General features: G+C 49.5%; 1 protein-coding gene and 1 pseudogene across 3 annotated transcripts in view; both read right to left on the reverse strand.

Moving 5' to 3' along the window:
* Mapkapk3 (MAPK activated protein kinase 3) overlaps window positions 1-9,781 on the reverse strand; it is a 35,106-nt gene extending 25,325 nt beyond the window's left edge. The window contains exons 1-2 of one of the 2 annotated variants that reach the window (XM_021171595.3): window positions 9,508-9,781; window positions 9,103-9,379 (exon numbers count right to left, since the gene is read on the reverse strand). In XM_021171595.3, coding sequence (XP_021027254.1) covers window positions 9,103-9,327 — 225 coding nt within the window. In that variant the 5' untranslated portion in view covers window positions 9,328-9,379; window positions 9,508-9,781. The remainder of the gene's footprint in view (window positions 1-9,102; window positions 9,380-9,507) is intronic. The other variant, XM_021171596.3, reaches the window with a different exon arrangement.
* Window positions 9,338-13,373, reverse strand: LOC110301240 (small ribosomal subunit protein uS2 pseudogene; annotated as a pseudogene). The gene is made up of 2 exons (XR_015044496.1): window positions 12,453-13,373; window positions 9,338-9,379 (listed from the first exon to the last, which is right to left on the reverse strand). The product of XR_015044496.1 is annotated as a small ribosomal subunit protein uS2 pseudogene (transcript).

The following is a 13,373-nucleotide window of genomic DNA, read 5'->3' on the forward strand; positions in this document are numbered from 1 at the left end:
CACATGCTCTTTGCCCTTGCCCCACCCCCACCCTCCCCTGAGAATGGGGGAGCTGTAGGCTGACTAGAATGAAGCTGGCCCTGCCCTCAGCCTGTGGGCTGCAGCAGAGGGAGCCCGTCCCAGCCCCAGCTCCAGCCCCAGCCAGAAACGCTTGAAACAAGCAGGGGCAAGGCCTTAGAGTGGAAGGATGAACCACAGCAGGAGGAATGGGTGGGAAAGGGGGAAGGGGAGGGACAGAGGCAAAGAAACTGCACCTCAGAGAAGCGGCAAAGACAAAGGCCTGGTCTACAGACAGTGCAAGGTTAACCCCAACCCTGTACTGAAAGCAAAAGCAATCCTCTCAGCACTTCCGTCCGTCCTGCGCTGGCTGGAAAGGCTGTCAGGGTGTCCTGGTTCCCAACACAGGTGCGCTGTACTCCTGCTCAAGGAAAAGCCTGTGGTTCCCACCCTGCAGGGTTTCTGTCACAGTTGAAACCCAGCAATCTAATCTACTTAGTTCCAAAAGAGCAAGAGGGTGGGAGGAGCTAGGCAACCCCAGCTTCCTGCAACCCATTCTCTCCACCCCAGGAGGGCTGGTTCCTCCAGAGGTAGAAGGAACTCTAGAGTCCTTCTATGGGCCAATAATGTACCACCAAAAAGTTGTACGAGAGCCCCGACCTCTGAGAGTACGTTCTAGCCTTCGCTGTCTCCTTACGAATGCAAAGATGGATACAACCACCAAGACTGAATCCTGCTCACTGACATACACACAAACCCAGGTTCGACCACAGAGATAACTGCTACCATCCTTACCTCTTGCGCAATGGCCGGCACACTCCAACATCGGCTGACAGCCTCAAGGTTGAGGGCACAGGAGGGTGAAGAACCACAGAGCCAACCAGGGGTTTTCCAGTTTCCATGATAATGCAAAGAGGAAAAACTACTGCCCCAAATTCAAAGCTAAATAGACACCTGTTGTCATGGAGACCAGACCCTGACTCAGACATCTCTTCTGCACTCCCATCAATGATGCTTCGCCAGTTACCCCCTCCCCCCAACACCCTTCAGTCCCTCCTCTGTTTCCCAAGCCTGTGACACTGGCCGCACTGAAACCAGCCACATCCTGCCAGGATCTGATCTGTAGTGAGGAAGCGGTACCCCACAGCAAGTGCTAAGGATCTAAACCAGACATCACACGCGCCAGACCATTCTCTGTCACTGTACTTCCTTCTCAGACCAGAGGTCTGGATTAAAGAGGACAACACCTTCCAGAAAGCCCCCACCCACTCCCCCTCCCCACTTTGTCTTAGTAAGGGTTTCCATTGCTGTGGAAGAGACACCATGACCAAGACAACTCTTATAAAGGACAACATTTAATTGGGGCTGGCTTATAGGTTCAGAGGTTCAGTCCATTACCATCATGGTGGGAAGCATGGCAGTGTCCAGGTAGGCATGGCACTGGAGAAACTGAGAGTTCTACCTCTTGTTCTGAAGGCAAATAGAAGACTAGCTTCCAGGCCGCTGGGAGAAGGGTCTCAAAGCTCACCCCCACAGTGACACACTTCCTTCAACAAGGCCACACCTACTCCAACAAGGCTACATACCCTAACAGTGCCACTCCCTGGGCCATGCATATTGAAACCTCCCCACCTCTGTTCCCCAGTGCAGACAGTTCTTGCCCACTCAAAAGCCAGACTTTGTGTCTTTGGTACCCTGGGCTCAGTTTCATGAGGCCTGAGACAAGCTATATACAGCCCAAGGAGCGCCACTGGGTCGTAACCTCTGTGTACTGACCTCATCCAATTACATCTGAGAATTCACAGGGCTAAACAGGACCCTGCAAAAATTCCCTATAAAATTATAGAGGGCAAAGTCAGCATCCTTCTAGAGTCAAGTCTCAGAGACTTTCCCTTTCTTCAAGGACTTACACAATGTAGGAGTTGTGCCAAGACGGGTATCAAATTTCTTAGGCTTTACCCAAGCCCTGCCATCTACTAGATATGTCCTTTTGGCAAGTCTATGGTCTCTCTGAACCTAAATGTCCTCATTCATAAAAGGAAAATGATAGGAACTTATTAAAACAGTGCATGCTGTACATTGGAAACAGGGCCTGCCAGACAGACTTTTTGAGAACACTGTCAGCTATTCACGGGCATGTTAGAATCTACAGAACCAGGGATGAGAGAGATTGCCCAGTGGTTAGAGCACTTACTGCTTTTCCAGAGGACTTGAGTTTACTTCTCAGCAAACCCAGCTCACAACTGCCTGTAACTTCAGCCCCGAGGGACTAAGGGGTCTCTCTTTTGGTCTCTGTGGTTATTGGCACTCACATGTAGTGACCCACATACAGATACACAAGTATGCACATACATGGCTCAGCAGGTAAGCCGCCACTCCGACAATCTGACTTCAATCCTGACTCCACATGAAAGAAGGTGAGAACTGGCTCCTACATATTGACCCCTGACCTCCACATGCAGGCCAACACATGCACACACCCAAGTGTGTGTGTGTACAAATGAATAAATATTTTTTTTTTGTTTTGTTTTTGTTTTTTTTTGTGTGTTTGTTTTTCGAGACAGGGTTTCTCTGTATAGCCCTGGCTGTCCTGGAACTCACTTTGTAGACCAGGCTGGCCTCGAACTCAGAAATCTGCTTGCCTCTGCCTCCCAAGTGCTGGGATTAAAGGCGTGCGCCACTACCGCCCGGAGAATAAATATTTTTTTAAAAAACTTTTTAATTTACAATACCAAAGAATACTGGCATTAGCTCCTAGATGACCCAGGGGGCCGTGGGGAGATGATTTTGGAAGACCAGCAGAGCAGAGGGGAGCTCAAAGGTATATTGACAAACCACTTTTCTTTTCTTTTTTTTTTAAAGATTTATTTATTAATTATGTATGAGTACACTGTAGCTGTCTTCAGACACACCAGAAGAGGACAGCAGATCTCATTACAGATGGTTGTGAGCCACCATGTGGTTGCTGGGATTTGAACTCTGGACCTCTGGAAGAGCAGTCAATGCTCTTAACCACTGAGCCATCTCTCCAGCCGGCAGCCTGCTTTTCAAGCGAGCACACTATAAAGCACAGCCTCTTAAACAGTGGGGTTAGACCCTGCATGGGGTTAGACCCTGCATGGGGTTAGACCCTGTATGGGGTTAGACCCTGTATGGGGTTAGACCCTGCGTGGGGTTAGACCCTGCATGGGGTTAGACCCTGTATGGGGTTAGACCCTGTATGGGGTTAGACCCTGTATGGAGTTGCCTAACTGAAAGTGGGAGTTGTCAAAACTTTGGCAATAATATGAGGTTTCTAAATATAAAACCACCAAACATTTTGAAAAACCAAAAAAACCAAAAAAAAAAAAAAATCTTTGGATCACATTGTTAGAATATTTGACTTTTTGTTTTGTTTTGTTTTTTGAGACAGGGTTTCTCTGTATAGCCCTGGCTGTCCTGGAACTCACTTTGTAGACCAGGCTGGCCTCGAACTCAGAAATCCGCCTGCCTCTGCCTCCCGAGTGCGGGGATTAAAGGCGTGCGCCACCACGCCCGGCTAGAATATTTGACTTTTAAAATTGCTCTTTGAGCAGTTGACTTGAGTTATATTTTTCTTTAAAAAAAAAAATCATTAAAATGGATTTTGGCTTGAGATTAGGACAGAATTTCTAATAATTTCTGAAAAGGCCACAGATATACTTCTTCCATTTCTCTTCTTTTCTTTTCTTTTTTTTTTTTAAGATTTATTTGCCGGGTGTGGTGGCGCACACCTTTAACCCCAGCACTTGGGAGGCAGAGACAGGTGGATTTCTGAGTTCAAGGCCAGCCTGGTCTACAAAGTGAGTACCAGGACAGCCAGGGCTATACAGAGGAACCCTGTCTCGAAAAACCAAAAAAAAAAAAAAAAAGATTTATTTATTTATTTATTATATGTAAGTACACTGTAGCTGTCTTAAGATATTCCAGAAGAGGGCGTCAGATCTCATTACAGATGGTTGTGAGCCACCATGTGGTTGCTGGGATTTGAACTCAGGACCTTTGTGCACCGTGTGTGTGTGTGTGTGTGTGTGTGTGTGTGTGTGTGTGTGTGTGTGTGTGTATACAATGCCCACAGAGCCCAGAGGAAGGCATTGGATACCTTAGAACTGGAGTTATAGACCGTTGTAAACCACCGCGTGGGTGCTGGGAACGGAACTCTGACACTTCTGTAAAACCAGTGCTAACGAGTGCTCAGCTCTGTGGCCAGCCCACTTTTCTTTGTTAGAAACAGGATCTCACAGTGCATCCCAGCTGGCCTAAAACTCGCAGAGATCCACTTGCCTCAGCCTCCCAAGAGCTAGGATTAAAGGCATGTGCTATAACCCTCAACAGCATTTTGTAACATTTATGCAAAAAAGCCTTAACAACTATAAAATCACAATATTGACCAACTCTGGAAAACGCTCTAAGTCCTATGGCATCAAATATGCAGCTAAACCGGGCGTGGTGGCGCACGCCTTTAATCCCAGCACTCGGGAGGCAGAGGCAGGTGGACTTCTGAGTTCGAGGCCAGCCTGGTCTACAGAGTGAGTTCCAGGACAGCCAGGGCTATACAGAGAAACCCTGTCTCAAAAAACAAAAACAAAAACAAAAAAACAAACAAAAAAACAGCCAAAATCCCTTTACATCAAAAAATAAACAGGCACGTTTATTTCATTAATATGAAATCTTGCTTTCATCTTTGATAACTAGTCATACTGTAGCTATGACAAAGAATTATTTTAAAATAAATGTCTTATGATTTTACTACCAGCAAATGTATGGGCTGTATACTATTTTATATGTCTATAGACCCAGAGAAGTGTCAAACTTTCTCCAGCAAAGTGGGAAAAAAATTTTGAGAAGCCCCTGGTATTACAGTCTCAGGACATTCAAGCCCGATCTAAACCTTCTTTTACACTTTGCAGGTCGGATGCTTTTCTGAAACCTGTTTAGCCAAACCGATGGGCGCTGGCAGTTCAGGAACCTCCACAAAGCTCCTCCGGTATTTTTTTTTTCCTAAGTGTTGAGTCTTTGGTCAGTGAAACCCTTGCCTTTCCAGGGACTCTGCTGTGCAGGGCCACTGGCCCACCCTTGGGTTTCTGACTTGTTGAGGAAGTAACAAGGAGCCGGGGCTGATCTGACTAGCATGGAAACGGTAGTGGGGGGAGGGGTGGCTGCAAAGTGAGAGAAAGCCTGCCCTGCCTGGCAGCCCCACCTAGCCTCAAATCCAGCTCTACAGCACTAGCCCCAACAGGCCATCTCTGCCCATAGGGCTAGAGGGTGGGGTGACCTCTCCCTTCCCCCATCTCCCCCCTCTTCCCTCTCCCTCTCCCTCCCTCCCTCTCTCTCTCTCTCTCTCTCTCTCTCTCTCACACACACACACACACACACACACACTCCTCTCAGCCTTTGACTCATTCTGGCTTCTCCCTGCCATTCTGAGTGGAGAGAGCCTCTCTGCTCACAGGTGTGGCCCAATGGCAGATAGGTGACAGAAAGGGCCTTACAGAAGGACACCTCCTTCCTCTACAGACCTCCCACAGCACCTCTATCTGGGAAGGTGACACTGCTGGATTCCTTTGTGAAGTTCCAGGCCTTTAGGCTGGGAAATAGCCTTCCCTGTGGTTAACAGAGACTGGAAAAACTCCTTCCAAAACTCTGAAGGGCTGAGCTTGGTTATGACAGTGAGCACTTAGGAGCCACTGCTATATGCCAAGCTCTGGACCTAGGAGTTCCAAGGGAGCTTTGATTCAATAACAGTATAGCTTTAGGGGCCAAGAAGATTCCATTGCTCCAAAAATCTCAAACTCGGGAAAGCTTCCTGGAAGAGGTGGCAGTGGAATTGAGCCTCGATAGGTGGGAATGGCACCATTACAGAAGAAAAATGGCCACCTATGGATGCAAAGACCAAAGGACTGAACTGCCCAAGCCTTGTATGCCACACTCAGAGGCTCAAAGTGTATAGAGTCAAATCTAAGACCCTGGTAAGGCCAAGCAAGCTCTCCGGTCTGGAGGGTGTTATTTCCAATCTATTAGGGGAAATAGATTCTCTGTGGCATGTGCTTCGGGACAACATTGCTGTGGTCCTACACAGCACACAATGAGAGCAGCCTAGCCTACCTCAGCCATCAGCTCCCACGGAAAGAGAACTGTTAAAGATGAGGCTGCCCAGTCACTCCCTGATCGTGAGATTGCGAGGGGGATGCTCACTGTAGAGACCCTTTCTGAAAGATATCCCACCCCACCAGCCATTCCGATCTCTTTAAAAAGAGTAGAAGAGGAGGCCCTGGGAGGCCAGAGCAGGACTCCTCCCAGGTCTTCCCAGGGCCTTCCATGTGTTTACTTAAAGGTACTTAGTGCCCTGGTCACATTTGCTTTTAATCAGTTAGGCCTAGGAAGGAACACACGATGTCTGCAGGAGGAGTCTGAAGCCTGCATGTCCCCATACTCTCCCTGAGACACCCCACCTTCCAGTTCTAACGGTTCAGCGAAAGGGCTTGGGGAGCCATAGAAAGCTCCGATGGTCACAGAAGTAGGCCTGGGGAGAGAGACCTTGCTGTGCTTGAGGTCAAACCAGAAAGAGCAGTGGTCAGAGGTTGAGAGGAAGGGGAAGGGGGCAGGCAGGCCTGTTCCTTTAGGGCCCCACTGAATGGCAGTAGCTACAGGGACAATGACCACAGTCTTCCTGTTTCATGGATGCCCGCTGTCTTTAGGCTTCCTGCTGGGTACTAGCTAACCTCTTGAGCAACAAAGCCCAAAGATGAGCATGAAAAAGCAATGGCCTGAATGAGTTCAGCCTACAAGATGAAGTCAAGCTAGACTAATTATCTGAGCTATGATCTAGGGAGGCACAGAGCCCGTGAGCTCCTAGGCTGAGCTAGAGCAGCTGAGGAGAGGAATGGCTGAGCTCCCTGGGTCCTGGTCTGTCACTGTGTTGATCCCTCCCATCCATCCTTGCTCTCCTGGGCAAAGGACAGAAAATGTTAAATGAGAAGGTGTCAGTCAGTTCCTTCCCCAAGGCCAAGCCACTAAAAGAATACATACACACAGCCAGAGGTTGAGCTGGCCCCTTCTGGAAGGTGGGAGCCAAGATCGGAAAGAATTAAGAGTAAGAGCCACATCTAATCTCTGTCTCCCTTGAGGCTCAATTTAGGGCCAGATCCTAGAGTCTTCGAGCCTTGCTGACCCATACTCTCAAGAGGTACAGAGATGCCGGGTGTGGTGGCCCACGCCTTTAATCCCAGCACTCCGGAGGCAGAGGCAAGCGGACTTCTGAGTTCAAGGCCAGCCTGGCCTACAGAGTGAGTTCCAGGACAGCCAAGGCTATACAGAGAAACCCTGTCTCGAAAAGCCAAAAAAAAAAAAAAAAGAAGTACTGAGATGAAACTACTTCAGAACTGCCATTGTTTCCAGACCAGGAGGGGGGGGGGGAGGTGGAGCCTTTAAAGGAGGAGGAGCCAGAGTGGAAGCTGCTGCAGTCACTGGCTCCTCCAGTCATTAGACACTTCATCTAAGGGGGAGGTGTCACTAGCTCCTCCAGTCATTAGACACTTCATCTATGTGGGAGGTGTAGGCCCAGCCCTGCTCAAAGCTGGAAAGGCCTGGGCTACAGACTACGGGTTGTCACCCACCCCTCCTTGCTCACAATATCTGAACCCCAGAGGGTCAGGGTCAAAGCCTCAAACCTCAGAAGAAGTTCTCTGGCCTCAGTCACCCACTCACCCTCTCCCAGGCTGCCTCTTAGTTCAAGCAGAAGGATAACTGGAGATCAGGGAGACGATAAAGGCTCATTTTTCACCTGCTCATACCTATCTGCCATTAGAAAAGCCACCTTCTCACTGAAGGACTCAGAAAAACCCCTGCCTGGGACCCCAAAGCTCTATTCTACTGCTGGGTTAATGAATACAGAACCTCGGCCTGGCCCTCAGGTCAGTCCTTACCCTGCCCTCGACTCACCTTCATGATCCCCTCTAGGGTCCTGTTCAGGAGACCACAGCCTGATACACCAGAGAAAGACAAAGCACAGGGCCCAGGTCCTCAGTCAAATTCCTGTGAATCCCATGCCTGAAGCAAGTGCTGAAGCCACTCTAGGCCTCTTCCAGGTCCATATCAAGTACTCGGCACGCATTATCTCATTTTGAGTCCACATCAACTCCCGTTCTGTCCCTGAACAAAGTTGGGGATCGCCCAAGGTCACAGGGCTGGCATGCCCACAAAGTAGAGATTACAGCCACAGCTATAGGTCTCTGTACCCTGGCTCCTGTAAAACAGGATTTCACTAACTTCCAGGGGTCACTCAATTCTCCACCATGCAGGCCTCCAAAGAGTCCGGTTCCCAGTGACAAAAATTCAAGGGATTCTGGAGTTCTGAGATAGGGGTGGGGTGAGGACACAGGTAGGAGTAGGGGTTCTTGGACTGGAGCCACGTGCCTGAACCAGATTCTAGTAGTGAGATCAACTACTCCAAGCCACTCCCCCACCCCAGCCACATCACTGTGCCATGCCTCTAGGGAACCTTGACTATGATGTGATAAGTGGTTCTCCAACATCTGTCCAGGGTGGGTCAGCTTATGAGCAAAGCTTGCCCCTTTCCACAAGGGGCCACCAACGCATCAAGAGCCCAGTAGTCAAAAAACACCCTAAGAGGCTCATGGTCCCACCTCAAGCGGACAGGGGCCACGAGGAGGACGCAACCTTGCACTGAGCCTGGGGAGCTCAGCCCTCAAGCAGAGGGCTCCATAGCAGGAGCTACCTGCAGGGGATAACTAAGAATTTAAGAGCATCCTTTGGGCCTAAACACAAAGCCCAAACCAGAACCAGAGCACACAGCCACACCCTCCTGCCTTCCGGGTACAACAGCTCTACTCACATTGACTCCTCCCCTCGCTTTTTGGGACACACCCTCAGTTTAGGTAGGTCAGCCTGTTTCCGTATATGTGAGGCTAAGAGGACCATGAGTCTGACGCTAGAGGAAGAGTTTGAAAATAAAACAAGATGCCATGTGTAGATGTTTAATAGAGACCCGGGACACAGATACACCCACAGGTTTCTGCTGTTGGACCCTCCAGGTCACCCCAGCCCTCAGAGAGATGGGTCACTAACCTTCAAGGCACACTTCTGGCCAGAGCGCCGATGGTAGCACTCCAGTACCTTGCCGTTCACACCCAGACCCAGCACTTGCTTGGACAACTGGTAGTCATCAGTCACCGCGTACTTCTTGGGTTCCCGTCGCACACCTGGGGCCGGAGCACCGCCCAAGGCGGACCCGCCGAGTGCACCTGGCGGGGGCACAAGACTCCCCTTCTCCCCTGCTGTCTCGCCATCCATGGCCCCCACGGGGCGCTCGGAGGTAGCCCCAGCCTGGCGCGTCCAGAGGCACCTGAAGGAAAGGGAAAGAGTCACTCCCCACCGGGACTTTTTGGACACACCCCAGCTTTGGTTTCTCCAGAACTAGATTGACTGGGCTCCTGGCCCAAGACAAGCTGGAAACTGCCTGAGAGTACTTACGTACAGCAGGGGAGAGGTGATCCCTCAGCCCAGGCACGTGTCGAGTTAGGAAGGAGTCCGGCGCTGTATAGCAACAAGGTCTTGAGAACCAGCCATACAGGGACCCAAGAAAGGCGTACCAGGCGAAGGCGCACTGGGTGGCAAAGCACTAGACGAAAATCATGGTGCAGGCGAGAGGGGGCAAGAGATAGTGATCCCTGGAGTCCGCTGAGGACCAGAGCCCTGGACCCAGAGTCTCGCCGCCCGCGTCCCACGTGACCCCCCACCCCCGCTTCTCGTCGCGTCATCCAGACTTGGGGCCCCGCTAGGTCAACCTTAAAGGGCCAGGCTAGTCCGGGTTGGGCAGGCCAGGGCAGAGCCCCTGGCAGACTCCGCCTCTGAGTCGAGACAAAATGGGGCGTGGCCTCGTCAAGTTCGCTGTAACTTTCGCAGCGCCCTGGGACACCGCTAGGAACTCCTTCAACTGTTGTACCAGCCTCCTCGGATTTTATCTGTGTTCTAGAAAAGTTACAGCGCAAGACACTTTGTTTCTCTTGCAGGCTCTTGAGAGTGAAGTGTTCTTTTTGCTAGCTGCCAGGGGGCGTTTTAGACTCCCAAATTTTCTAGGTAGCTAAGTGTTTCAGAATTCAACTTCTGAATGTTTAGTCAGCCTGCCCTGGGAATTGGCGTGTTGTTGTCTAATTCGCCACTCATTTCCTGGTGGTTTAGGGCATCTGTCTAACAACTGGCTAGCTTTCCTTTCTATGCACTTCCTGACCAACCTTTTGACTTAGCAATTCACTTGTCATTCCAAATAAATGAATAGGGCCACATTCATACTTTCCTGGACCACTTACAGCCCGTAGCCGTAAGTTGAACACACCTGGGACGCTCGCTCTTGAATCAGAAATCTTGATTTCCCATTTGTTCAGCTGCATCAACTTTTGATTTGAGCTTTAGGTGCTAAGAATCTCAACTAATAAAAGTTCAAGTTCTGGCCATGGTGATGAACACCTGTAATTGCAGCGCGAGGAAGGCTTAGGCCGGAGGATTATGAGGCTAACCTAGGTTACATCGTGAGGCTATGTTTTTAAAATATAAAATTAGCCGGGCATAGTGGCCTATGCCTTTAATCCCAGCGCTCTGAAAGCAGAAAAAGGCGGACCTCAGTGAGTCCAAGCCAGCCTGGTCTGCAAAGAGAGTTCCAGGACAGCCAGAACTGCTACATAGAGAAACTCTGTCTCGAAAAATCAATCAATCTTTTTTGTTTTGTTTTTGTTGTGGTGGTTTTTGTTTTGTTCTTTGTTTTGTTTTGGGATTTTTTGTTTGTTTGTTTGTTTGTTTTGAGACAGGGTTTCTCTGTGTAGCCCTGGCTGTCCTGGAACTCACTCTGTAGACCAGGCTGGCCTCGAACTCAGAAATCCGCCTGCCTCTGCCTCCCTAGTGCTGGGATTAAAGGCGTGCGCCACCACGCCCGGCTCAATCAATCAGTCTTAACTTAATATTAAAATCCATTTCTTCCATCCAATTCCTCTATTCGCTTTAAATTTTTCCCTTCTGCACTTAGACCTTCACCTTTTAGCCTATCATAGATATTTTGAGCCAACTTTCCCACAAGTCTACACAACAGGCGGCGCCAGAGGCAAGCCCTCTGAGCAGGTCTCTGCTGCCATCTACAGATTATATTTAGAACTGCAGCCACCCGGCCCTCTGTCCCACCCAAAGGAGGCTGTGTCTGGCCTTCCACCACAACACACACAAAGATTCCTGGGCTGCACTCTGCAACTGTCAGTGGCCAGCAGAAAATTGGTGCCCTTCTACCTGTACAACTGCATCTAAGTTCCTGATAATCACTCGGGAAGAGTACTTGCAATTATTCATGGGTAGCTTGTCTCCTTAGAAATTGGTAACTAACTGTCTTCTCCAGACAACCTTCAAGCTAGCAACAATCAGTGAAGCAGTGATCCCTAGATAAGAGCCTCAGATGGTCACTAGGAAGCACTTCCTGCAGACCAGGAAATGCTCTACCTGAACACCTCACTGAGACAGAGGAAGGAAGATATGACCATCCCTTTAGACACACACTGAAAACACAGAAGAAAAACAAGCCCAGAGAGGTGAGTCATGTGACCTGCTTGAAGTCAGCAACTAATAAAAGAGAACCACCCCTCATCTCAATCCCAGAGTGCAACCTCATGGTTGGGCTTAAAGTTGGAGGTCAAGGAATGACCTCCTCCCATGGAGTTTCTTTCTTGGCTCTACTAATCCACATGTGCAAGCATACTCTCATACATGCACTCACACAGTGCACACAAGAGACACACGGATAGTCACATACACAGACAGATACATACAGGCACATGTATTCACACACATTTATGCCTAGCTGTATCTAGGGTCAGGTGGAATCATAATCCCACCTATTAATCAGACCCAAGATCTAAGAGATTGAAGGAAGGCATACAATCTGGAAGTGGTGTTTCCAGGAGGCCAGGGCAGGCGCTGCAACCAGCTTAAAGCTGGCGAACCCAAGGCTCAGCAAGGTCTCATTCTCTCGGTGCATGACTCCACAAGGAACGGAAAGTTAGGTGACTGAGAGTAGAGGCTGGGGCTGGATTGTATGTGCCCCGATACATACATACATACATACATACATACATACATACATACATACATGGCTCAGCTGTTAAGAGCACATATTGTTTTTACCAGAGGATCCAAGTTCATTCCCACTACCTACATCAGGTGGGTTACAACCACCTGTGACGTCAGCTCTAAAGGAGCCTACACCTCTGGCCACCCACACACAAACACATACACATAATTAAAGATAAAATAAAATAAAATAAAATTTAAAATGAGCTTATATTTTAATTACTCTAAAATTCTATAATTGCGTTTCTAAGTTTGATTGTTTAATTAATTGATTGATTTACCAGCTTTTAGGAACTTTATTTTCCTTCTACCTCTTCCCTTCTTTGCTCCGGTGTTCTGCAGAGCAGCTCAGAACCACGCAGTGTTGGCTCCAACCCACTCAGTGGCCTGCGCTGTGGGAGCCACTGGCCAGTCCTCAGTGGCTGGCTGCGCACTCCAGTCTTCTGTGGGAAACTGCTGGATGGGCACAGAGGGTACCTGTGCACCCTCGGAGCAGTCGGCCACCTCAGGCTGAACAGCAATGAACTCAGGAACTGGGGCAGTCCATTCACTCTGGAATTCCTCCTTGACCACAGCTTTCTCAGCAGCTGCCTGTTCCTCCTTCTCAACCTCCTCTGGGTCTCTGTAGAAGTGGCCATCTGGTATAAATTCCCACAGGCGCTCCTGAGAGATAATGGCATAGATGTGAAGAACTTCCCAGGCCAGCATCCACCACATCAGATCCACTGAGTGAGCTCCCTTGTTGTTGCATGGGATAGCAATGTCCACGTGGCACCGAGGAGAGTCTGTTACACAGAGCCATGGTGGTCAGGTTGACTTGAGAGGCCTCTCTGAGGGGCTGGTGGTCAGCCCTGGGATCAGTCACCACTAGAAGCCTTGACACCTTGAAGCTTGCTTGGATCTGGTTAATGAAGGTCTCAGGCATGAAGCATCCAGCAGAGGGAGGGTGCCTGTGACAGCAGCAAACTTCCGGCTGGCTCACTGGCTGGTGTTCCTAGAGGAGATGACGCTGTCATCACGAGGTTCTTGATAGCAACCATAGCCTGAGCTGCAAGCACCAGCCTCTCCCAGGTCCTCTTCAGATTTATGATGTAGAGAGTGTCACTTTTCCTTCTGTAGATGTACTGCTCCATGTGAAAGTCAAGGTTGGTGCCATCTAAGTGGGTTCCTGTGGCAAGGAATTTGGGACTATCCTCTTCCTTTACCTGTAGGACATCAATGGCTCCAGACAT

Source organism: Mus caroli, unplaced genomic scaffold (genome assembly GCF_978045245.1).
Source record: "Mus caroli unplaced genomic scaffold, Mus_caroli_1 scaffold_11, whole genome shotgun sequence".
Lineage (NCBI taxonomy): Eukaryota > Metazoa > Chordata > Mammalia > Rodentia > Muridae > Mus > Mus caroli.